The 26,700-nt window shown below is 37.6% G+C and overlaps 1 protein-coding gene across 1 annotated transcript in view; it reads right to left on the reverse strand.

Annotated features, from left to right (window-relative positions):
* Positions 1 to 502: 502 nt before the first annotated feature.
* b4galnt4a (beta-1,4-N-acetyl-galactosaminyl transferase 4a) overlaps positions 503 to 26,700 on the reverse strand; it is a 136,855-nt gene continuing 110,657 nt past the window's right edge. Inside the window, exons 8-20 of the mRNA XM_055031872.1 lie at positions 23,158 to 23,236; positions 13,079 to 13,145; positions 10,957 to 11,121; positions 10,563 to 10,672; positions 9,001 to 9,101; positions 8,689 to 8,762; positions 7,030 to 8,572; positions 6,098 to 6,477; positions 5,829 to 5,982; positions 5,180 to 5,252; positions 4,333 to 4,486; positions 4,057 to 4,183; positions 503 to 3,057 (exon numbers count right to left, since the gene is read on the reverse strand). Of these exons, the coding sequence (XP_054887847.1) occupies positions 2,943 to 3,057; positions 4,057 to 4,183; positions 4,333 to 4,486; positions 5,180 to 5,252; positions 5,829 to 5,982; positions 6,098 to 6,477; positions 7,030 to 8,572; positions 8,689 to 8,762; positions 9,001 to 9,101; positions 10,563 to 10,672; positions 10,957 to 11,121; positions 13,079 to 13,145; positions 23,158 to 23,236 (3,142 nt within the window). The 3' untranslated portion in view covers positions 503 to 2,942. The remainder of the gene's footprint in view (positions 3,058 to 4,056; positions 4,184 to 4,332; positions 4,487 to 5,179; positions 5,253 to 5,828; positions 5,983 to 6,097; positions 6,478 to 7,029; positions 8,573 to 8,688; positions 8,763 to 9,000; positions 9,102 to 10,562; positions 10,673 to 10,956; positions 11,122 to 13,078; positions 13,146 to 23,157; positions 23,237 to 26,700) is intronic.

Consider the following 26,700-nt stretch of genomic DNA (forward strand, 5'->3'; position numbering starts at 1 on the left):
TCCATGCCACACAAAACAAATCTGAAAACTCAGGGAGTGTGAGCAAATCCACAAACTTTAAATGAAGTCCAAAATTATGTCAACTCTGAATAGACACACAAAATGTTTCATTATTTTCCCCTGCACTGGTCTTATGATAAATTGATTTCATATTCATCTGACCGATGTTCTAAAAACATATTTGCTGTATGGAGATTGTAGTGTTTTGTTCTTTTTTTCACACTAGTCTCTGGAGTAGCGTATGTACATCTGTAGTTAGTGGATTATAATTAGTTTGATCATCTTTTTCCTCACAACTAAATAACCCCACCCTTTAAAGAAAACGTTCACGTACGTTTTGCTTGTTTATGCGTTGCAAACTCCCTTGTGTGTTAGTGTATGTAGTTTGAGCACCACCATGTGGCGAGATGAGGCACAACGTGATCGTCACTTTATCTTCATTTCATGTCAAACATAACCTGAAATAACCAATCCACTCCCCAAAGACCAAACAAGTGTAAAATATTTTCCAGACATAGGCATAAAATTTTATTTGCAAAAAATGACAAATCAAAATAAAGATACAATACATTCTTAAAACCTTTTCTCTACAAAACAATTTCACAGAAATTACCTCAGAATGTATTTTCCTATTTAAAGTTTTATTATATATAATGTCTTGTACTTTGTTTGTTTCTTTTATTTTTAAATAGTCACATGTCACTGTTAAATAATGTACAGCATAAGCCTTTCTTCCTGTAGTAGATAAAAAGGTTCTTAGAGGAAATTCTGACAATCAAAAAGTCAATATCAGATCGTTAGCTCTTATACTGTATATGTCCAATCTCAAACTCCCCAGATGATGCCATTTAATATAACACCATTAAAAGGACAGCCTTGAGACAACATAATGGGAGCAGGTGGGATCCTTTTAGACTGCAGCAGCTCCCCAATTTCAATCACCCCATCTGCTCCTACTTAGTTGTTTTCAGTGTTTACTTCTACCCTTTTTCATTTAGCATGACACATGAAAATACACCGACATGTCAATAACCCATCAAATAAAACATAGAAAATCCTCATTTTACAGTGTAACCGAGCTTACAGTGACAATACAGTTTGTTGATAAATAACTTTGTATTTCAGTCTGTCCCTGCCTTCTACGGAGTTTAGAGTAATAGTAAAAAATGAAACTGCCTGCAGCCAAACCCTGATAAAGGCACACATTTGTGAAACAGCCGAGCATCAACACATAAGCACATAAGCTGGTTTCTTCAACTAAAAGACAGTTGATGTTTTTCGTAGCCATTTCTGTGACATTCTCGTAAAGTTAGTTTTAATCTCTTCAGATCACAATTCTTGGTAGTCCATGTAAAGATGCACAAAATCTTTCAAATAAATTAATCTCCTAATTCAGTTGCATTAGCTCACTTTGAAAAATACATAACTAAAAACAAACCTTTAACTCCTAATTTCATATTGAGAGTTTTAAGCACACAATGGCCTTCTTTAAAACACTGAGCATAAATTAGGGCATAATATATATACGCATACACCTGACAAACAACAGGTAGTGTCGAAGTCTCTGTTCAACTTAAACACATAATAAATAAATTAAAGACTATTTCAGGTTAATTAATTTGAAATTTGTTCAAACATTTAAGAAAACAGTGGTTTTCACATGTAATTGTTTTTGTACTCAAATTAAGGCAGATTTTTTTTCCTTGAAAAAAACAAACAATAAAATTAGATTAAATAGATTAAAAGACAAATTTATTTTAAAGCTTTATCCGCATCTTTATCAGGGTTGCTAAATATTTAGCAAACACTCTAATGCCAGAGATGCTCAGCTGTCAGTACATTAGCTCAATCACTGCAAAAAAAAAAAATATGCTGCATTTACTGCTTCTTACTCCAGATCAAAAGAGGTTAGGGCTGGGGTGGGCATAAAGTTTACTGTTTGTAACTTCCAAGTGTATTCAAACAAACCAAAAAGAAGCACCCACACATGTTACTGCATCATCACCAAATAAGGATAAAACAACCTTGTACTTAAATAACAGCAGCATAAACGCAAGTAAACTTAAACCGAGTTCTTACTGATAGCCATTTGTATCTTATTCTGACATTAGAAAGCAATGTTCAGGAGCATTTAAAAATACCTTGACATCAAAAGAATGACAGAGAATGAAAGTAACAGAGAATGAAGAGATTCACTAGGTAAGAAAGAGATGTAGAGATCATGTATCTCAGAATTTTTTGGAAAAAAATATTTTTCCCGCTTTTTATGTTTACCACTGTAAGAAGAATTTCAGCACCTCCGTCACCCAGCAAATAGTAATTAATGCATTTAGAAATGCTGCGTAACCAAACACAGCTGCTCTACTCGAGCTACTGTACGTGAATCATACTGAGATAACATTTTGATGCACATTCTAGTTTGCTCTAAAGTAAGAGCGAGTTAGAAAAAGGTCTTAGGTTGTTTTTACATCTTGTTAGAAAAAAAAGGTGCTTCCTGTAATAACCAGCACTCACTCAGTCACTCACTCACCCCCCCACACACACATACAAAGCTCCACATACACACACATGCTTGCACGCACAGGTGCACACAAAACAGCTGCTTTCCATTCTGTTTGAAAAAAAAAATTGCACCAATTAGGACAGAGAAAGAAGACAAAAATAACTTTTCTCTGAACAGTAGTTCAGTCAGTGAGGCGAAGTGATGACTCAGGGTCTGCGGAGAGAGACAGACCTTTCTCCAAATTTCCCATTTGGACTCAGTTTCCTCACCCAGACAAAATTTGCAACAGAACCCGGTGGCGAAACAGACGAGTCTCTCATTGGAGCCAGTTCTAAAAAAACGGGCAGAGTTCAGGCAGTGAGTGAGCTCTTACTGGTCTCTCTGTAATACACAGTGGGTCTGCAGGTCGGGTTTAGGATGTTCTGGCCAAAACAAAGAGCTATCCTTTTGAAGTTTTCTTGTTCTGAGAATTCCACATGCCTCTTTTAGAGTGGTAGTAGTGAAAGAAGTTCCTTAAACGAAGTCTTTCAACTTCTAAACCGTTCTGCAGCACTCTGGAGGAAGAGATGGGGAAACATTAAGGTAAAGCATACAAACTCACATTCAATAAGTTGTCTTACATAACTAAAACCAGAATTAGGTACATAAAAAGATCTGGCAAACTAAGATGTAAAATAGTTTTCATTGAATCCAATTTGGGCTTAGTGTTTAATTATTAGACTGAAACACTTTAAAAAAAATTCTGCTTGTTTTTGCTGAGATTTTAGTTTCTTTGCTGAGGTTTATTTAATTAGACTGATTAAACATTCCGATAATATTCTAAGGCTGAAGAGAAAAACAAAAAAAAAATTGCATATATCAAAAACAACCAAATAATTATGTAAAGGAAAAAACAAGTTTGATTTAAAAACTGCATTTGTGCATTTATTTTCTTTTCCGACAAGCTATTGTGCATAGACTGACCAATTTTCAAACTATTCTTTCATTTAATATTACGTACATGTTGGCCACTTCAGAGTCACAATGAGATATAGATGGATTATATATTTTTTAAGACCTGAAAACATTTGGATTTAGACATGGTTATGTTCATGCACATGGAATTATGAGGATCCACATGAGCTCGATGCCGTGGCCTGCTTTTTAGGGTCTCCGAAAAAAGGTTAGAGACAGGATTGCACAATAAAGAAATCACGCACTGGCAACATTATTATGACATTGGCTGCAATAAATACACTACTCCTTTTCTCATTTTTCATAATAATGCGTCCTCTTTACATGACATTTAATACCTCGGAAACTACCATTTATGATATGTGTGAGAATCCCACTCAGTGAAACTAAGCAGAATATTTTATTGATATGTAAAGATTGAAGTCTTTTCATTAGGAATATAAAAAGGAAAAAAATTAAAGAAAGCAAGTGAGATAAAGTAATATGAACAGAGAATGACAAAAACAAGAAAAAAGGAGGGACACACGGAAAGGTCACAAGAAAGGGACATAATTTTTGAAAGGGAATTATTTATGTATAATTTCATTTAATTAATATACCTGTCGAGAAGTTCCCAATCCTCTCCACCCCAGCGGTCTTTGAACTCCTCAGTGTTCATTCCTCCAATCTTGTCAAAATCTGACTTGTATATTCCAAACAGCCCAAAGCCATTAACCTCCCAATAACCTGTGAGACAAAAGCAGCAAGGGTCCTACTGAAAAGCAGTCCAAATTGGTGAACGAATCAAGATTGCTTTATGAAGAAGAGATTAATCAAATGAAGAATTTGTAAAAAATGTGCAAGGATTCTTTTTATGTTTTGCAGTTATGTCTTACCATCAGGCTCCAGAGGTGAACTACCACAGCTCAGCCTCATGACGATGGGAGCAAACGCGAGGCGTCCTTCCACGCAGTGCTTCCTGATGCTTTCCAATATGTTCAGAGGGAAGTGAATGTGCAGATCACATAGAAACACTATACTGTGACTGTCCTGCAAAAGAAAAATAAAATATTACATCAATCTAAACATCATTAGGTTTGATTATTTGCACATTTTTGCCATAGGATACCACTCTAAGGAGGTGCTGGAAGGATGTAAATGCGAGTGATTGGTCACTTATGTCTGATTTGCCATTTTAAGATTGAAGCAGGGGAGAAATGTGAGCTTGGCATCGATAGCTTGTCTTAACGTAAATATCCCAAAGGTCATTTACACATGAGTGACAACTCTGTCATCTCATACCGACGGACCTGACACCCAAATGGCGGATCAACGTCTATCCAGATTTTGGGCAGCTCTCTGGCCTGTCTGGATCGGTGTGCACGGATGTGTGATCGAGAAACCAACAGAGAATGCAGCAGGGTCACACACAAATAAGCCATAAAAAGAAATGGATGTGACAGCTTTGACATACACAAAACAGAGGGGATGATGCTTCCTGTCTAAGCAATACCCTGCTGTCCCAAGGTTGGCTCAGTGGGAGATGGTCAAAAGAAGCAGGAGGAGGCTCAGAGACGTGGGCGAGCTGTAAAGTGTGACAGACCAGCCCCGCAGTGATAGATTCATTATGCATGAGTTCCATCTGCCTATCAGCCATAAAAGGTCGAGTGGTCACTGTCTGACCTTGGGCAAGAGGTTTTACCCAGCCAGTGTGTCTTTCCTCGGTGTGTTTGTTTCTCTAACCTTAATGGTGTCCACGCCGATCTGCAGCCCTGCTGAGCGCTCAAAGTTTCCCTCTCTTCTGAGGTACTCATATCTGCCAAAACAAATCCATACAAAAACATCAAATAAACCCCCCAGAAGGGAGCCTAAAGGCAGTGGTCCTCTAGCATGTTATTACAAGTACCACCTCAGTAAATAGTATGCTTTCCAAGCACCCCCGCCTTGATATATTTTTAAAAAGCAGAACAAACAGATATGGTGTTTTTCTGTTTCTTGTGTTAATCTTAAATATCTAAAAAAGAAGAAGAAAAAAGTTTTTATTGACATGGGCTTGTTGTGATATAATTCAAATTTGCTAAAAATTGAAATTTTCAGGTTAGAAGTTGAGAGAATTTTTTACTAGTCGTCACCTGAAAAACCTGAATGACTGCGTTGTGTAAAAAACAATGTGAAAGCTACAACAACCAGCCCATTACTATACCACAACCTTCAGAAAGCATGTTAATGCAGTGTTAAATTGTAAAAAGAAAAAAAAGAAAAGAAAAATCACAGAAATACCAACATTTCAAAATCTCTGCAACCATTATGTAACTTTTAAAACTTTTAAGCAACTGCTCTAAGGGCTTTTTTTTTTTTATTGTCATGCTACAAAACTTCCTCCAACACTCACTTTGGCACACTACTGTCTCTGAGAGCCTGCTCCACATCCATGTCCTCACTCTCAAAGTCGACAATAATGATGCTGAAGTTGTCGTCCTTTGTTTGCTGGTGAAGATTTTCCATGTCAGAAATAAACTGCTGCACCCAGCGAGCCTGGTTTTTCACTACAGGACAATAATGCATACAAAAAATGTATCCTTTAGATATAAAAAGCATATTTTAAGCAGTCTCTGTCATGATGCACTAAACATTTTTGAGCAAGAAAAGCTTTTGACTGACCTGGCACCACAAAGTGCACCATGACATCTCGCCTCCATTGCAGCATGACAGGCTGGCAGAGAAAAGGCTTAGCGTAAGCAGTGCTCCACGGTGTCGCGCCAGGCCGCACCGAGGACCTGGTGGAAGGAGACGGATGCTGGGTGGTGAAGCTGGTTGCAGACGCAGAGGGAAGCGGGGGCGGTGCAGAGGCTGGAGCTGAGTCTGTGTTCTCCACACTTTCCTCTCCTTGCCTTCCACGGTGCAGCAGCAGGTAAATGTACTCTGAAAGTCGTACCACGCTGCGTCCTCTCTCCATTAACTCAAGCTCTACCAGGTATCGGTTCCCTCTTGCCGAATCGCGGCGCTTCTCAACATTGATGATTCTCAGCAGGGTGTAGATACTGGAGAACACACAAAGAAACCCTGAAGAAAAACTGAGGATGGTTGTTACAAATACAATCTGTCTGAAATAGTATCTGGGACAAAAGTGGTTTGCTTATACTTGGACATTTTCTGAAATAAGATAAAGCTCCAAGAGGATTCAAATTTTCTGTTGTGTTTTAAGACATGGCTGATGAAGAAAAGCAAAGGCATCTTATAATCAGTGTAATCTTAAAATTGAGAATTATTAATATCTTTTTTTGCAGTCATTCATTACAGCATACATACATCACACCACGTCTCAGGCACTGCTGCCTTATTACCTAAGCCAGCAGTGCCCAACGCCAGTCCTTGACTTCTGTCTTGTAACATCTGAAAGCATTCCTGCTCCAATACACTAAAATATTATGGTTGAATTATCTCCTTAATATACCATTCAACACTGCAGATGCCTGGGTAAACCATTCAGTCAGTCAATTAAGTGTGTTGGAAAAGGGATGCATCTAAGACATATGAATGGTAGTAGGATTTGAGAAAATTTGGGAAATCATGATCTGGACCTTTATCCTTACCCTCCATTGCGTTCATTGAGTTTTTCCATGTATTGTGCCAGCACATCCACCACTTCACTTTCCGCCAGCTGGAGGTTGCCAGACACATTGCACCGCAGGTCATTCCAGTCTGATCGCAGTAGCTCGAAGTCCATCGGATTAACTGAGAACGTCCTCTGCCAATTGATGCTTTCCTCTGCCCAACCTGGCCGGACTTCGACTTCCTCGTAGCTGTAATCTGACATTTCTCCCTCCTCTGGTTCCAGCTCTTGCTCTGGATCAGGGTTGGGATCAGGATTAGAGTGGTTTGTATCTTGATCGATGTCTGTGAGGTGGGAGTCTGGGTTTAGCTGATGCTGAGATTCGGTAATCTCTGAGGTCCTAAGGTAAGAAGTGACCCGTAACTGGCTATGGATTGTGTTTTCTGTATAGCTTAACCTTGTTTCAGAGGCTGGGGTCGGAGGAGCCTCTTGGTGGTAGGACAAAGGGATCTGGACATCTCTTTTACTGGACAGGTCAGCTGTGACAGTAGTCCTTAAATCTCGGGATTCCCCTTTCCTCTTGATTTTCTCTAGCTGTTTTGTCATTGCTGCTTTGTTAAAAGGCCTTTCTGCAGTTTCACTCTGATTGTTAACACTTTTGTTATGTACTAATGTCTTACTGTTCTTAGTAGGAGGGCTGTGCCAAAGTTGAGGGGCACCAATAAGGTGCCTAACCACTGACCCGCCCCTTCCACCATGTCTTCTTTGACCCAAGTTTACAAGTCTTGTGGTCTTCCCAGTTTGGTACAAAAAGACTCCAGGGAAAACTTCTCTAGGATGTCGAGATGCCCTTTCTTCTCTCCTCTCCCGTCGCTGTTCCCTTTCTTTTTCTCTCTCCTTTGCAGGACGAGGCCTAGTAATGTAGATCTTGCTCTCCTCTCTCTTCTCCTTCTTGCTCCCAGCAGGCTTGTTACTGTTAGTATGGGGGTAGTTGCTATGGGCAGAGTTGCTGAGGATCTGCTTCGCTCTGCTGGTGAGTGCAGATAGGGACGCTTTTTGGGGAAAAAGGAGCGAAGACTTGCTAATTTTAGAAGGTACTTCAAGATCTCCTCTCCCACCTTGTGCTTTGGCTTTCTTATTTAGGTCTTGGTCTGAAGGACCAGTATAGACCCAGGACAAAGTGCGACCCCTGACCACACTGTCCACATCTGGTAACAGAGCTATGGGTTGGTCTTCCTCAAGTCCTTTCCTTGTATCTTGTCTCATATTTCCACGAGTATGATCCCTTCCCCAGTCTCTGTCCAGAACCCTCTCATCCTGTCTGTCCCTGTGAAAAGACTGTTTTCTTTTTCTGTGACGTATTATACTGTTGACCTCTCCCACCTCCTCCTCTTCTTCTTTTGGATCTTCTTTACCTTCCTCTTCCTCTCTGCCTGCTGGTGTGGCCCCAGTTTTTGAGAGCTGATGGGAAGAATTATGCATATGACTGGACTGACTTGGATGAGAGGGTTTTCTGGGTGAATTCGTGCCAACAATCTCGGCCTCGTCCTCTGCATCCACGACCTCCTCTTCTTCAAGAAAGTCTGTTGACAAATGAAGTAGATTCAAAGTTGCTACAGTGTGAACATTTGTCCAAATACAAGCTGCAGGTTTGTGTGGGATTATTGTAAATAATATGTGTTTGCTCATTATAGCTTACCATCTGGGTTGGGGAAAAAGAACGGCCTGTCATCTTCCTCCTCATCCATCTTCATATATTTATAGAAACCAAATCTGGCAGACAAAGGAAGAAGAAGCGCCCACATATGATCACATACAATAACTAAAGGGCAAATTTTTAAGGTTGCTCGTAAATTCATAAGTGGACACCTTAAGTAAGAGAGTTTGTATGAGCTTGTACCATGAAGGTCGCTAGGACACTTTTCAGCATGAGCAGCGTAGCTGTTTGTTTATACAAGACATAGACAAATGTTTGTTTGTCTCTCAAACAGATAAAGCTAAATGTGCTTACTTCTCCAAGTAGATAGGAGACTCTCTGTAGAAACATTTGTTTTCCCGTTCCATATGGGTGAGACGTGTGAAGTCGTTAGGGTAGACAAAAGATAGGTAGACCTGAAAAAGAGTCGCATCTCAGTCCAGACTGTCATATACAACTTTATTATTGTATAAATGCTTGTGCATTATTTTGAAATTTCATCCGTTTCACATTTAATTCAAAAATAAGTCTAAATGATTAATTATTAACCGTTTTGGCATCGCAAAGCTGCAGAACAGCTACAGAACATTCATGAAGAATTTTAGTGAATTTAAGACAAAGGCCTTAAATTCATTAATGTTATTGACTTTGTATCCTGCAACCATCTTTTTTAAATCTCACCAGAGATTTTGAATATGTTTCAAGTCAGACAACTGTAATGAAAACGCTTGTGTCTTTCAGGATTTTCTCTGAAATCAAGCATTGGTGGATGCTGTATTGATGCTATAAGCTACCTGAAGCTTATTGCATCAAGTAGCATTCTACTTGATGCTATCCTCACAGATGGCATGGGATTTTCTCATAGGATTTCCTGATACTTGACTGAATCCTCACCAAGTAGGTTTTCAGCACTAAAGGAAACAAAGCAGCCTCAGAGTTTCTCTAAGCCACTGCAGAGCATCTCTGGAGGCATGGTGTTCTTTCAGGGGGAAGCTTCATTCTTCCTTTTGCGGGCTTACCACTGATCCACTGAATCGAAACATTCCAGTTTTAATTTATGCGTACCCAGAACAGAATCTCAAAAGCCCCTTGACTTGTTTAATAAGCAGCGAGCAGAGTGGTGCTGACTTTGTTGCGCCAGGACACAGTTGTGATGTACTTCTTTAAGACTTATGACTTAAAGAAGTCTGAAGTCCTTTAAGGATTTTAAACCACTTGTCTCCTCAGATATTTGCTGGGGACAGTTGATATCTTGCTATTTCTACCATGCCCAAGGAGGGAAGCACTGTTCTTTTTACTTTAAATCTTCAAACTTCAAATTAGTTGTGACTTTGTCAAAAAAGAGAGAGATTAAAAGTATTTTTTTTCTTGCAAATACCCAGTCATTTATTCATTTCACCAGTAAATTTTATTTACAGCAACAAGATTAATAATTTTAGGTGCAATTGTATTTTGGTTGAACATATCCCATGTTTGCATCTGTTGCAGTAACATCTGTACTCCCACAGAGGGGAGTAGAGCCCAACAATTGCCACGTTTACATATTAACACAAAGAGTTTGTTGATTCTGTGTTTATATTCACAGCTACATAATTTTTCTGCTTCTATTTTTTCTGTTTTGTGCCCTGGGTTTGGATTCAATTTCAGAACTCCTAAATAAAGGTGTACTTAGAATGCTGAAACATGCCTGGATCATAAGCATTTCCTTCCAAATAAAACATCCAGACCTGTCCAAAATCTCCTCAGATCCCATGAGAAAATGCTTTGGGATCTAATTAAATCAAACTTTAATGTTTATCTGCAATGACGTCCACAATGTCATTTGTAAACACCAGTGATATTAAAACAAAAACACATAACATTTCTTTTTTACTTACAAATTGAAGGCCTTGGTATCGGGCGATGGGAAAATCTTTGACTACATAGGTTGGAGAGTAGAGACAGGCTGGAAGAACATTTTGCAGCCGAGTGGGGTCAATCATTGGGGCTGAAGAGAGAGATAGAAATGACTCGACAGTTTACAAAACAATTATGTGACTTGAAATTTACATAAAGACATTAACAGTCAAGAGTAGAAAATATGAAAAGCAGGAAACATAAAAAAGAATCCAAGCAGTTTGATTAAATTACAGCAATGCTGAATGCAGCAAGAAGGAGTCCTCTGGGAACCATGCAGTTAATTAGACAGGAAGAGGAAACAAGAAGCCAGAAATTCAGGATGAAACGTTACGGAAAAGGCAAACAGGGCAAAATTCTGAATGGCAGACATACTGGTATAGAAAGTATCCCTGGGGTCTGGCCTCAGCATATCAGCTCCATGCGGTGTGATAATGTCTCCTTCCAGACCCTGTGGCCGAAACTCTGCTGGGAGAGGGATGTGACTGGCCAAAGTCTGAGGGATGTGATCCACACTGTTCATCTTCAGACTGGACTCATCTGGGAAAAGGAAACCATTACTCTGGTGGTTTTGTTACCAACGTGATTTTAAAGTTTCCTTTGAATCAATAAATCCTGTCAATGTCACAGTTATTGACTGGGTGCATGAGATCAAAAAGCTGGCAGGAGGAAGATGAGAAAAAAAAAGTAATCTGATGAATAAAGAACAACAGTAGCAAAAACAAAAGATAAACATTGAAAAATAATCTGGAGGTCAAAAGAAATCCAGAACAGAGCAGTCACAATAACGGCAATCGATAGCGGGGAAGGAGAAGAGAGAGTGTGTGATTAAGGGCAAGTCGGGAGCAAAGGCTGATGGAAAACATGATTTGTAATTAAAAGGGGGGCAGCACCATATTCATCCTCTAAAGGGTCAACTGTGTCTATATGTTCATATTGTTCACAAAGTAAACCTTTGTAAGCTTCTTTTTGTTTGACAATAAGACTTTTTAATCACTTCACTGCTTGTGTCTTGAAGTAGGAAACTTCAGATTGTGTTGGGGATTTATTTTGTTCATTGCAGAAACAAAAAAAATAACATTGACAACGAGATGGTTAAAACTTGGACATTTGTGAATGTTACAACAAGATAATAATCCCAAACACAGATCAGAAGTTTGGATTAGCTAACAGAAAGTTTATGAAATGACAATATGCATAATATCTGCATGATGCAAAAGCATCCAGTTTAAATCAGCTCTACTATTTCTGGCAAGATCAGAAAAGATAATAATTATAGGAATGATAGGAAAGTTTCTTATTTAAAGTATTCTTCAAGTTCATAGGAAGCTGTCTTCTGTTTTGCACTTTTAGGTTTCATTTTCAAGATAAAAAGAAAAACATAATTTTTTATATTGAAAGGAAACCAATTTCACTTGCATTCATGAGACGTAATGTGAATCTTTAATAGGCTGTCCTTCTAAAAAGGATATTTCTTAAGGTTTAATTTTATTAAAAAATGAAAACCTAATAGAATTAGTTTGATATAACTTCCCGCTCTTATTCTTAAATTGTGCCAAGCATACATATGAACCCACACACGGTGGGATAACTTCACAAACTTGAACGAATCTCAAACACTTTACGGTCTGTGTACATAACGTAAGCTCGTGAGGAGAGAGGATGTGACACAGGAGGACAGGATGGATGGCTGCTGGAAGATGATGAGAAGGTAATGCCTGAATCCAGTGAGTGACCTCTTACGATGTATGAGGCCTCATTCTTCTCTGTCACAGCTCGTCATAAACAAGGCTGCGGGGTTTGGCTCACAGCCAAGCAACACTGCGGTTTTGCTCAAGTTGACAACTCTGCGCATCATTTCTGGAGCAGCAGGCATTTTCCGCTTTCAGTGTAACTGATGCCTTGTGACACATTACTATTCTTGGTGCTGCAGAGTTTAAGCACCTAATCAGAGTGCAGAGTTCTTAACTTAGCTGCAAATACCACAACACAGATAGAGCATGTGTCGGCCACATCCAATGACACCTCTGGATTATGTATTGTATGTAAAAAAAACAAAAAAACGCTATAGATGTTTTTATAGCCACAGTACAATCCTATATTTATAGCTTTTAAGATATATATTTTTTATCATCTGCTGAAAGCTGCCAGAAAACTGAAATTGAGTCTTTAAGTATTCCACAGAACAATAATCCAAAATATATGTTCAAATCAACACTTACTGGAAGACAGACAATAAATCAACCCAGTTCTGTTGATACTTCGATGCTTAAGCCTAAATTTCAAACTGTTTCTGTGTGTGATAAGATTAAGTGCAAGCAAAACAAAGACCAAGAATAACGAAGAACATTCAAAATATAATAATGGTAAGCAAGCCCATTATTGTTTAAAAGTCAAACAAAAAAACAGAATCAAATAATAATTTTGTTTTATAAAAATTGGTCACAAATAAACTGAAATGAAAGGGTTTGTATTTGTAGAAATGAAAGGTCCTTACCTGTGTAGAGGGAGATGTAAGTTGAGTCTATCACTTCATACTTCAGACCTGGGAGGAACGGCCGCCACTGAATGAGACACACAAGGAAGGGAACTGCGTCAGAACACAACCCGAACATATAGCGCATGAAACTGAACAGGAATCACTCATGGCGGATTGTCAGCTAAGTGACAATCTCACTTTACCGAGTATCAAAAAAATCACAGGATTCGGCTGATGCTCAGTATTTTTTTTCTACACTTAGTCTCACTTATTCTGCGAGAGCAGAGACACAGAGTGAAACATTTTCCTGGAAGAGTATGAAATCTGGCGCTGTAAAGAGCTAGGGAAGAGAGTAAACAAGAGAAAAATGAAAACAGACTGTGAACAAACCAAGAACATGAAAAAAAATGACAGAGTGGAGAGGAGAGGAAAAAATAGACGGGAATCAACTAATGACCTGGACCAGAGACGCATCGAGAGGAAGAAAGAGAGACAGGCAACAATTCTCCTAAATAGATTTCACAATTACCTCGTCACTTCTACTTACCAAGGATGTAATCATGGGAGACAGGTCATTTTCCAAACTTTCCTCAGAGAATATCAACATAAACACCCACCTCAGGCCCTATGCAAATACTCCCACAATAGTGTTTGTACACAACAGCCTCCCAACTTAGATTAAGGGGCATTTCATGAGCAACAGGTTATGTTCTCCCATACAGCATCTAAAGCTCACATCAGCAGTTCACTGCCATGTTGATGCGATGAGACTGAAGCACCCATACGGTGCCCACAGAAGGACACAAACATAGGAACATCAAACAAGGGCACAGTGGCAACGGCACGCTGAGTCACAGCAGGGTGCTGCTCAGCTGGCCGCTAAAGGCTTCACCATTCTGTCGTTGTTTCTGTCTTGAAAAGTGAGCTGGTGAAGTCAAAAGCGGACAAAAAAAGTTAAACTAACATATGATCTTTGGAAAGGTTTGCTTTTGCCCAGCTGGCACGACAACACAACAAAAGTGCAGAGTGCTATACTGTTTTTAATACAACCTTGAGGGTTGTAGAACTGTACAGGCTGTAGACCATAGAGGCAGAAACAGCTACTGCGTCTTCAGTCGTCAATCATTAAGGAGAAATTGGACAAAACATTAATCTCTCAGTGCATGTTATTCAAAATCTATCTTGGGTACAAAAGTTTGAACACATGGCAGTTTTAGGTAAAATAGCTGTAAGAGTCTTTGAGGAAAGGCATTGGTTTGTTTGCTGATTTGGATGCACAAAGAAGGAAACTGCTAGTTGACTCGGTTCTGAGGATGCTCCCAACAAGCTTCTGGTGTGTGCTAGAAACCGCAGGGTTTCCCAATTCTCAGCTTCGACCATACAGAGCTTTAGAAAAGCTGGATGCACGGACAGCAATTCTTAATAGTTCTTCAGGTTACACTTCGAAGGTTTCAAAAGTCCTTCCTCCATGCAAGACAATGATAAAGAACGGTTCAGGGATGTGTATCTCCGTCAGAGGTTACACTCCAAAAACAATTCTTATCTTTCCAGCACACAGTTGTGTTGTGGCAGTGGTATCAGCCAACGATGGTCTCCAAAGCAATGAATGCTGGGAGATAAGTTCCAATCAGTTTGAGTAAGTGGAGGCCCAGCACTGTGTAATGGAAATACCTTGTCAATTACAGAGTTATCTCAGGTGTGTACAGGGCAGTGAAAACATTATTTGCCTCCTTACAGATTTTTTGTTTTTGCTTTTTTGTTACCCTTTTTTCAGATTGTCAAACAACTATCACATAAAGATAATCCTAGAAAATACAAAATTCAAATCAAAATCTAGATTATCAGAGGAAAGAAAAATCCTAACCAATATGTCCATGTTTTAAATCTTCCTCAACAGAACTATCTTGTCACACTGTAAGCTGAAAAAACTAACTATCACTATTTGTGATAACTGGGAAGGAATCAAAAAGCTTGGGGTTTATTCACATAGAAAATTTGTAAGAAGAGCTGAAAAGATGTGGACAATCGAAATGACCTACAAACTGACTCACTTAAACCAATTATGTCAGCAAGAATTGTACAAGTACTTGGAACAAGAAACAATTTGAAATGCTTGTGGAAGAACACCCAGACTGTTTGACGAAGTTACACAGTTTCAAATGTATTTGTACTTCTCAATAAGACAATACATGTAGAATCAAAATTTGCTAGTGAAAACAAATTCAAATCTTATCTGGTTTAATGTCAAACAGCGAGAAACAAATATATGTTTTTTTTAATATATAATGTATGTATAAACTTGTTTCTGTATGAATTTTTATGTATAACTTGTTTGAGGGGAAGCAGCAAGAGGAAGAAATGTAACTACTTCTTAAAGTTCAACAGAGAGAAAAGAGAACCATTATCAATACGGATATATGAAAGAGCACAAAATGTTGAAAGAAATGGCACAATTTAGCCTCAGGGTTGTCTCACTTAGCCAAGACACTGCACTGACATGAAGGTTGGTTATTACTCAAAAAGTCGGCCAAAGAGTTTATGCTGATCCTATCACAGAGTGGTGAAAGGAGCCAGGATATTCCTCCTTATTTAAATCCAATTAAATAAAAAAAAATAGTTTCAATATCCAAAAGGAAAATAAGTACACTATTTACTTTTCTTCTTTTTTTATGGACACACTCAGTGGGTTATTTACATTTTAATAATCAGAACTTTTAATTTCTGACAGAACTGACTGAAGCTCACTGAAGTATATGTTTCCTTTAATTAAACTCCTCACAAGCCTGAGGAGCTGAAGTTGATTTCTTAATATAGCACATGGAAAATATCTGCTTAAGAAAATCTTGATCTTACATGTTTGGTTAAGATTCACTTGAGATCAAAATGAACAGAAAGTAAAGATGTCTGACAGATTTGAAAAACTAAATGTTTGCCAGGAACATCTGACATTTAGAACAGATTTAGTAATAACTGTAATTTTCTGTAATATCTGCGTGCTCCGTGAAGGGCAGAGATGTATACCGCGAGGTATACCAATTATCGGCTAAACTCTGCCTTACCAGACACCCTGCATTGGGCCCGAAGCAACAGAGCGTAAACACAGAACTGAAATGAAATAAAATAACTGTGGAAGTGAGCAGAGTAAGACTTTAACAAACCTGATGACACTGGCCCAGGAGAAAGTATAAAAGTGAACCAGAAAGATAAGAAAAGTGAAGAAGAAAGAGGGCCACATGTGAGTGTCCACCGTGTTTCAGACAAAGAACGGAATAACAGTTCTTGGCTGGGAATGACATGCTGCTAACAAGCCAAGAATTACATCTTGCAGCTGTGGGGTAAAGAAAGCAAAGTGACAATTAACACGCTAATGAAAGAACAATTAGCATAGCAAAGCATTTCTCCCACTCCCAGCTTACTTCAGTAGTTTGGTGTCAAGCTTCATTTTAACTACTGTCAGGTAATCAGGAGACTACAGCACCGTGAAACAACTTTTATGCCAGTCAGAAGATTTTTTTTATACTTGTATTTTACTGCCTCTTTATTAAACAAAAAAACTACTGTGATAAACAAACAGGACAAGACAAGTGTTTATGACCACTTGAACTCTGACCAACTTCCCTCACCTTGCTAAAAAAAGTGACACAAATAAAATCTATATGTAGAGCAAAAAAAAAAGAAAAACAAAAAGTGCAATCCTTCTCACTAGTGTGGAAAGAGTAGCTTGTTTTTTTTAGCTTTATATTTTCTACGATAATTCTGTTAGAGTTTCCTTGTTTTGTATTAATTGTTTGTATTGATTGCATTTTTTATTTTTTTTTTGGTTTATTGACAAAATGTGTGGGGTTAAGTTATTTTAACCTTGTTTTCAGCAGGACGAATTGAGCATTGTCCAGGAACAACAGAGGGAAAATAGTCTTTTGGTTAATTCTGGAGCAAAAATGTCTTTCTCTGGAAAAAGGTTTTTGTTCATTTGGCACCAACAAGGGAAACAAATAAACACCACTAAATTGAAACTCTATGCAAGTCTGTCCAAGAAGTGAACATACTATACAACGTCTGTTTGGTATGCAGGACAAGGACATACATGCTGTAAAAGCAGTTGAGAGTAAAATAGAAACAGAAATGGAGATGAAATCTGTATGACTCTCCCAGTGGAGGTCATTGTTGAAATACACTGAAAACATAAAAATAAATTATTGGTTACTGAATGAAATGAGCCAAAACAAGTTTATTGTCCTGAACAATAACAAAACTAAGCCCTAACAATAATTGTGGTTTCAAAAAGCATGCTCTATGTTTTAGAAAGGAGCTGCTCATGACACAACCCTGAGTAATGCTAAAGATATGTTTTGAGGAAGGTTTTCTTTAAATGAGCCAATTCTGGTGTGAGGAAAAATGAATTCTAGATTTAAATGGGTGTATGACTGGAATCAAGGCTCATAAACACCGTTCAGTGTTAAATGGACAACACTTACAAATAAATTTCTACTCTTACTGAGACCCCTTAACATGCTTTAGCTCCATATTTACCTTTTTCAACATACAAATACACCCAAATCAGTAAACAGATGCTGTGAATTGGCAAAAATCCTGGGGTTAAGTGCCCTGGCTAAGAACACTTATGCATGTGTGGAATGTAGGATTCCACTGTTATGATTTGCACACTGCACCTGTTTGATGAAACGTCACCTTGGTGCTATGAAATAAATGAGCCAGGAGTGGAGTCCTGCAGTGCATGGTTATTGCTATGGCAGACCACCTGCCTCCTTTTGGTGGAGTGTGGAAGTGTATGCTTTTTGTGACGGCACATCTGCTTTTAATGTTTTGGCACTTTTACAAATGCAAAAGTTTATAGCAAGCCTAATGTGGTTGACATCTGAAAAATAGTCAGTGGTAATTTTTAATTTTCCAAATCTGTACTTACACCAGAATTTAGGGAATTATTGAAAGAGAGATGAATCTACACATGACTGAAGTGGATGGACACACAGACAGATGGTTGAATCTGTCTGTTGTCTGTAGAATGGATGTAATGAACCAAAGCAATGCACAACGTTGTTCATGGACATCTAGATCTTTTACTTATATATACATGAGTATATATAAGTATTTTCTTTAATTCATAAATATTTAAAGGCAGAAAATATCTAGAGCTGGAAAAATACCTGGAAAATCCAATTCCACAAATGTTAAGAGTTTAAGAATCTGTTCATAAAATACATACAACCTGCAGCAACTTTAGTCACCGTAGGGTCAATGTTGTACATGCAGACTGTGCTGAAGACAAAGAAAAGCTGAAGATTCATATGTAGGGTAAATAAATGTAAAGTCATCTCATTATCATAAGGTGGCTTAAATAGAAAGATCAGTAATTTAGCAACAAAAGGCAAAGGTTTTCTATTGGTAGAGTATCAAAATTAAATGTGTTATGTATTAATGTAAAAAATTTGCATAAGAAGGCAATGTAAACTGCATTTGAACAAATTTCCAATGTGAAAACCTTGATTCAACCAAAGGAAAAATTACTTAAATAAAAAAGGAAGAAAAATGGTAATGACATAATTAGTAAAAAAGTAAAGTAAATTCCTGTTAAAAGAACAAGATGGTCATTGTATTTAAACACCTGGCTGCAGATCACTTTTAGAACTGCTGATTTATACTGAGGGAAATTTCATAGTAGATACTGAAAGGTCTTTGTGGCCATGACTGTAAAGCTGAGCCTGTGTAAGTGCAACGGTGGAAGGAGAGTAATATTTGGTCATCAGTCTGGGATTTGGCCCAGAAGGAGTCCTAAAACAGGGCCATTAAAATCCTGCATCTAAACCTCACACCACTGCCCGTCCATAAAGTTGCCATTGCTAATTAAAGTGTTGCTTTCTTCTCCTCTGTCATCCCCTCAATCATTCTGTTTAATGGGCAACATTTTCCGTCGTCCTGTCAGGCTGCGATCAGTAGATGTTTTCCATTAGGCTGGTGGAAAAGGTCCTGTGTTTCACTGACAAAGATCCAGATGGTAATTAAGAAAGTTAATGAAACCACAGCTCATGGAGCGATTTATCATGTTAAGCAGCCACCTATAACTCTAACAAAAAATACTACTTTATTTGAAGTTAATTGGGGAAAGGGTTGAGGCAGGTGACTGCACTGGATAGATACACCCGAAGCGCAGAATCCCCGCTGCTCCTACAAAATACGCATTCGAGTCCAAGTAATTTGGGCATTTTAAAATAGTCCCTTTTTGATTCATTATTTATGTTCCACCTTTTAGCAGCTAGCCTTCTCAAATACTAAATGCAACAAAACAGAAAGAAGCCTATCATAACATGAATGTTTCCTTCGTATTTTCAAGCCCAAACTCTGAGAATATCTTTTAGTACAGCATGTTTCAAGTGTTCAAAGGAAGAGCTGCTTAACAAATACATTCCTTGATTACAATCCCACCTTTGACTGTACAATCACAGCTTTATGGAGAACACGTCGTGTAGAGGGAAAAAAGAAGCAATGAATGCCCACTATCTGCTCTTTAACAAATGAAGCCCTGGGTATCTGCAGATTTATGCGAGCCCTGGGCTTATGCTGTTGTGGGCTGGTCACAGTAAATCTGCTATTTTTGTCGAAGTATAAAATGTATTCCACGGTTAAATCACATACGAAAGCCTTACTCAGACGGCACATTCATACATACACACAACCAAGCATATAATTTTAACTTGCTGACTTTTATATTCATTACAGTTCATCTACTTAGACCAATCTCGTTTGAAAATACGGTGAGCATTTTGCTTAAGAAAATCAAAGCAAAAAACTGAATGTTGTGCATTTCTACTTGAAAATTATTACTTCTCAATATTTATACTTGTTATTAGTTCCATTTTCTTGGCTCCATTTGCTCTTAATTTATATGAAGCCATTAAAAAGTCAGGAAAAAGAAAATCCTTTAGTTTTTTCAAGCAAAAAAAATCAAAGTATTTGGGACTGGTGGTGCTACAAATCTGTAACTTAGCACACATATTTTGTACAAATGATTTTTTTATACTTTTTTTTTTAAAGAAGCCCTGTACTATCAATATTTTTATTTAGATTTTGATAATCTCAATGTTTTGATCATCAAAACGTATTTACCTGGTTTTTTTTCAAACCAAAGTCTGCCAAGAGTAGGTCAAATAAAGCATTCTGGTTAAGATATCAGAGTGAATAAAATTTATGCTTGGAGCAAGGATTTAAAGCACGCACTTTTAATCTTTTCTTTGCCAAATAAATAGGAGTTGCTATATATACACAACTTTTTAAAGATTCCTACAATAAAGTGCCTGCTGCTCAGACTATAATCTCAAGGATAACTTGTATTTTAAACAGCTGTAAATGATAGATTAGCTTTTGCTGAAAAATGTGACCCTGAAATGATGGTAAGAACTGAATTGTGAATTTTATTTCAGACGATACCGTATTCAGTCCAGATATTTTGCTTACCATGTATTAGTTGACCTGGACCATTAATGTTAAGCTGACCAAGCTGAGATGAATTGTCTTATTTTTATACATTTTTATTACTATTATTCTGGTGCATCCTCCCCCAAAAGATTGAATCTGCCTCAAAATGGATCCGACATATATACTCTAGATCAGTGATTCCCAACCCATTTCTCAAACTCTGCTGAATTGTACCTACAAAATGCAACTGATTTGTTACATACGCCATTCATCTGTTCTCTTGTTCACCACATTAAACAACATGCACTGCTCTCAATGTGGTCCGCCAGACTGCTTGGCTGTCAGCACCACAAAGATACAATGTGAGTCAAACTTATCTTGGGACAATGCTGTGAAATGTAGAAGAAACAGAGCAAGATATAGTGATGAAACACCGTTGTAAAGAAGAATGGACTAGTCGCTGTGGGGAAACCACAGAAAGACGGTTATTTGATACACCTTGCTGCAATATGATGGAACATTTGCCATTTAACAACGGCTGCAACTTTTTTATTTTGCAGTACTGACAAGCACAACACCATACTTCTCTGTCCTCTTGACATGCATGTTCTAGCCAGTGGTGGAGGGAGGCTTGTACTTTTTAGATAACATTAAGAGTTGAAATGTGACCTCAAATCATCAGTTTGTTATAAGCTTCCTAATGTAGTGATCTTTATATCATGAACACTTAGACAAAGAGTAACAAAAAGTACTTGCAAAAATATTCTTACTGCCCAAATGTTTAATAATCTGACCTGCGATCAAGTCATAAGGCAGGCAGCAGACAAATACTGTGCAGTTTAATGAACAATTTGGTGATACTTTGAATGACCAGAGGTGAGTAGTAACTATGGGGAAAAAATTGGGAGTAGTTGTGTTACAACATACTTTTTACTTTAAGTTAAGTAACATAATTATGAAGAATTGATACTTGTATCTGAGCAAAATTTCTGGAAACTCCCTCCGCTGCAAATAATTTCATTCAATGAAGGCGAAGTATTGTTAACAGCTTAAAATATTGTGTTGGGTTTTCTTCAGGCTCTGAGCTCAAACTAGAATTAATTAGTCGGGCCGGATCGAGTTCGGATACAATGTGGACGTCATCTGTCCGGGTCAGGTTGGATTTTTAAGCCCAATCTAAACTATACCTCACAGAACACACACGCAAAAAAAAAAAACCCAAAGAGTTTACAAACAACTAAAAAACATTCTGCCCTCCTTTGGCTGTTGTATCATCTTATTTCAAACCAGTTTCCTGTATGATCCATCTGTCATCACAGAGCTTTGCATCATCCCAATCAATATGAGAAAAGAAACTCAGAGAGCATCACAGAAAAAAAAGAACTTTCTGAATCTTAGCCTTTACAAACAAAACGATTATACGACTGAAAGATATCACAAAAGGAGTGTAAGCAGTAAAATACATAAAAATCCAAGTAGGGAAAATATGACTGATTTTTAAGATGACAAAACATGAAAAAACTACAGTGGGAGAAGATCTATCACACCGACACCGTGGGTGTTATGCCAACTGCTGACAAGGATTATAATAACTCAAAGCTAGTTAAAAGATATATTCTACATCTGCACCTAAGTGATCTCTTCTTGCCACCTCCCCACATACTCGGAACAAAAGGTTATATAAGGGATGTGGGCTTTTGTTTGACACTTCATCTAGAAGTTAAGTTCCAGTTGGAGTCTTGCCTAAGGTGGAAGTACCACTCTGCGGAGAAAATGGTGCATTGGAGAGTTGCCACAAACAGAAGACAGGACAAAATGTTAAGGTCTTGTGGAAGACTGACAACAAAAATAAATGAAAATGAAAGAAGTCTGTTAAAAATGCTGCACTTTGCATTGTTTGCTAGGCAAATGGATATCTGTGATCAAACGATCTAATGAGTAAAATGAGCCAGCTCTCACCAGCTTGGTCTTTCCTTTTGCATAAACGGGTTGAGTTCTATTTGATCGCCTGCTGGAGCAGTTGTGTCTCCTCCAATGATACAGCACAGGTTTTGGTTACAAAACTGCTGAAATTGACTTCTCTTTTTGAACTATCATCTGGAGCATTTGTTGGACTATTCCACAGTTTTAATATTTGCAATTAATAAAAAGTCTAATCATGCATCTGTGCCACACATGCCTGATTTTCTACAAAACCAAAAGGCAGCAGTTTGCTTATTTTCCAGATAAGCAAAATAAGCAGTTTAGTTTTTTTGCATCCAAATGACCTACTTCAGCATTTGGTATTGGTGTTAATCAATATGTGTTTTGAATGAGCCCTGTTCTTCAAATAATTTGGCATTGCTTTTATAGAAAAACATAATTACAGATAGATGTTCCCTGGCTTAAATTAATCAATCAGTCCTTATTTTGAATGCATGCAAGTTTCATCACCACAGACAGATCAATATGTTCGGTCTTGTTTGCACACATTTTGCACAAAAAAAATACATGCAGTAGTTATATGGATTTAAAACATCGAGTACAAAGTTAAAATGAAATGGAAACTTCGAGATGAACTTCTAGATTAACATAAGTGTGTATCTACACCGAAAGCCATGATTAACAACAGTTGTGAGGAATAATAGTTCTAATAAAAACATAGCAGAAATTTTGCGATAACTTACCCCAACCTCCACATGGTCTGATCCCTTGTCATCTTGCTTGTGAAGAATCTCAAAATAGTATCGCCTGGATGATATCAGGCTTCAGGAAAAACAGAAAAAGCTTCAGTTAGATTATATTAGAATACTTTCTAAAGTAAAGTCTGATTTTAAACGCAAGAAAATGTGACGAGTAGTTTAGTGAAGATTGGTTCTCTGCAATTTCCTCCTCGATTACAGAGATTTTCTGTATATTTACTAAAATCTTTCACATAAAACTTTTTTTGTTGTGATTTTGATTACTTTTTAAATAGTAGCACATAAACCTAGCTGTGTTTATGACCAATAGACAATTCCTAAGGGATCCCAATGACCCCTGTTCCTATTACCTCATTAGATTGCTTTTTTTTGCCCCAAGCATTAGGAATATTCTAATATTTTAAAAGGTCATGGTCATCATATTCTGCTTTTATTGAATTTTGCTTTTAATGTAACCTGCTGTTTAAGGATAATTATAAGTTGTTGTTTTTTTTTTTACATATTTCTTCAGCTATGATTTTTATTGACACACCAGTGAGTTATTAGTGAGTGTTCATTTTGCTATTATTATATAACTTGTAACTCTCGGCCTCTGGAAAGCTCCCCAAAGAAGTTTTATCAGGCTTTAAAATTCTTTTAACACATAACTTAACTTTAAAACCATAACAAAAATTATGCTTTTGTGGAATGGAGGAAGATATGCTTTGGAAATAATTTTATGCCAGGGGCAAAACGGTAAAAGATGACTGTGAGCAGGAGCTTTATTGAATCCTGAATAAAAAATACCTAACAAAAAACTCCTTTAGAGCCTGATATAGAAAATCAATGTTCCAAATAAATTATAATTTTCCACTCATCCAGTTCACAGCTGTTTCTGTGAAAATAATTTGAAGGTTCTCCTCGTACGCCATTTTCCAAAATCAATTTAATATGCATATAAAACAAACTATGGTTCTTTCATATAAAACAATTTTTGATACAATTGGCCCGAAATGGAATGAAGGACAGACCATTTCTTCACACAACATTAACTCCCAAAATAGACGTAAACACAGACAGAACTGACTGCTTGACTTCTATGCGTAGATCTATGAGCACATCAAATGCTCCGGCAAACACCATTTGGTAGTGTTTGGCTTTTATACACAGAACAATGAAACAGCACTTTAACTGGAGAAAGGAGAAAATATGTCCTACAAACATTTCATTTGCTTCAGTCTAGTAACTTAAGAATTTTCAGCAATGAAAATCTGTCTTTTTGTTCGGATTTGAGGCAGTACATTCACCCATCTTCTTCTAGCGTTGCTGAAGATAAAAAAGCACAACATAATAAACAAATTTGAATGTGCGTGATTTCTTTTCTACTTTTTGATGTTGCTGGCTGAGTTGAAACTGAAGGACACAGGCCTAAGGGGGGGCAGTCATGTGCTGCACCGGGCATAAGCTCCGCTGTATCATCCTACTGACAAGCTTCCTGTATAGCCAATAAATCATTGCAGGTGCAGGAGAGCAGTGACAGTATGCTATAAAGGTCACTCTTTCATAAATAGGGAATGTCTGTGTAGCGGTTGAAATTGCACCCAGTGCCACTAAGTGCCTCTTGAAGTTCCAAGCTTCCCAAAAATAATACAAACAAGGCAATTCCTACAACCATGACTACTAAAGGAGTAAAAACAACAAAATAACAAAAAACTGATGAACAAGGCATTATGCTTGTGCTTTGAATTTTCTATGCAAAGCACAAACAAATCAGTGTTAAAGCAAGTCAATTCATTGCATCTTTCTTTCTAATAATCAAAAATTGAATAATGTTTGTAGTTTGACTTTGTGGAGCTTTCACCCCTGACCAGACCACGTTAATGCTTTTAGGAAACATCATTACATGTCCTGACCCTTCATTACACTTTGGATCTCTGGCCATAATTTGACTTGATCTGGGGGATAATCTAATGGTAGAGTTGAGAGGCTTCTGTCTGCAGCCACATTGTCTCAGAGTTACGCCAAAAACAGACATAAAACAGTTGATGCTCCTTCTAAACAAAACTCTCAACATTCATCCTCAAATTTGAAAACATGTAATAATTCCCTTTAAGTCACTCCCAGAATTGGCAGAATACCTGGAGTCTGTGTACAAGATCAGATACTTTGTGGAAAATATAATAATATAAGACTTAAGAGTTAAATGTAATAAACCTATTATGGGTTTCCAAAGCCATGATATAATCATGTTGGCCGTTCCTCATTAACAATTAAAAAAAAGTTAAAATGCTCTAAAAATGTTCTTGCTAAATTGTCTGTCATTTAACAAATAGGAATAATTTTGGTCATTCTAACTGACCGAAAACAAGAGATGTTTCGTCTGAATCAACTTCAGACACTGAGGAAAAAAATGTGCAGGCTATGTGACTTTTTGCTTCTTAGACACAAATAGAAAAATCAAACTAACTTTTAAATATGGCAGTCAATCACTGCAGTTTGTTATTAGTCTCCATAAATCCTTGTTTCTAGTTTGTGCTGCTGCCACAGCTTGTCTTGGAGGAAATGTAGAGAAATGCCAGTATCAATTTGATGTTACAGGCTTGGTGGATGTATTTTAATTTTATTTTTTTACAAATGACACAACAAACATTTTAAGAATTAAAGCAAAATTGCCGCATATTATATTGCGGGATTGGACATAGGTGTTTCATCCTTCATAATTCAGTGAGTCTAAATGAGTTTGTTTGTGTTGGATGGTTAGATGGATGAAAAAGATAGACAGATGAAGAATGGTCAAAAGAAAGATGGAGTGGTAAATTGTAAATGTACTGCTTTCTTAGGAAAATGAAGATGGGATTATAGCAAATAAGCTTAAAAAGCCATTTTTATAGACTTTCCTTCATGAAAAGAGGCAGAAAAGATGCAAGAGCAAGTGAAGGGCAAATGAGCCATGAAAGAGAAGAAGGCAGCTATTAGTATGTGATTCAAAGGATGAAGGAAGGGCACAAAACAAGAGTCTAATTGCTTGACTAATTAGAGTCTTTGTTTCCTGTCTCCTCTCACTGTGTGCTGAACAGATAGAAATGGACAAAGGAATCTGAATAGGATGGATAAGATAAGAAGGCTTTGTGGGAGCCGACCAATATACCGGAGAATATCATCACCGCCTGAAGTCCGCTTTGGCTAAGGCATTAAATTTTAATTTTGTATTAAAAATGGAGGAAGGAGCCTTCCTCTTGTTGATATACACACTCTTTGAAAACATCTGGAAAAGGATAAGCAAAAACTTATTAACCCACAACGCCCATTTCTTGGCCCTCTCTCTCTTTTATCTTAAAAACCTGGAAGTGGAGTAAAGAGTGTAAACTTCCTGTCTTTGCTATCATCTTCTTATTCTATTGCAATCTCTCAGCCCACTGATGGCTTTAGTCCACAGTCCAATTTTGAAGTCTGTCCTTTATCCCGAGTGTCACCCTGTCCCTGTCTCCGTCCCTTTTTTTCTCTTGCCTGATTTCTTTATCTGCAATGCCCACAGGTGTCCTTTAAGTA

This window comes from Poeciliopsis prolifica, unplaced genomic scaffold (assembly GCF_027474105.1).
Source record: "Poeciliopsis prolifica strain line A6 unplaced genomic scaffold, Auburn_PproV2 SCAFFOLD001, whole genome shotgun sequence".
In the NCBI taxonomy this organism is placed as follows: domain Eukaryota; kingdom Metazoa; phylum Chordata; class Actinopteri; order Cyprinodontiformes; family Poeciliidae; genus Poeciliopsis; species Poeciliopsis prolifica.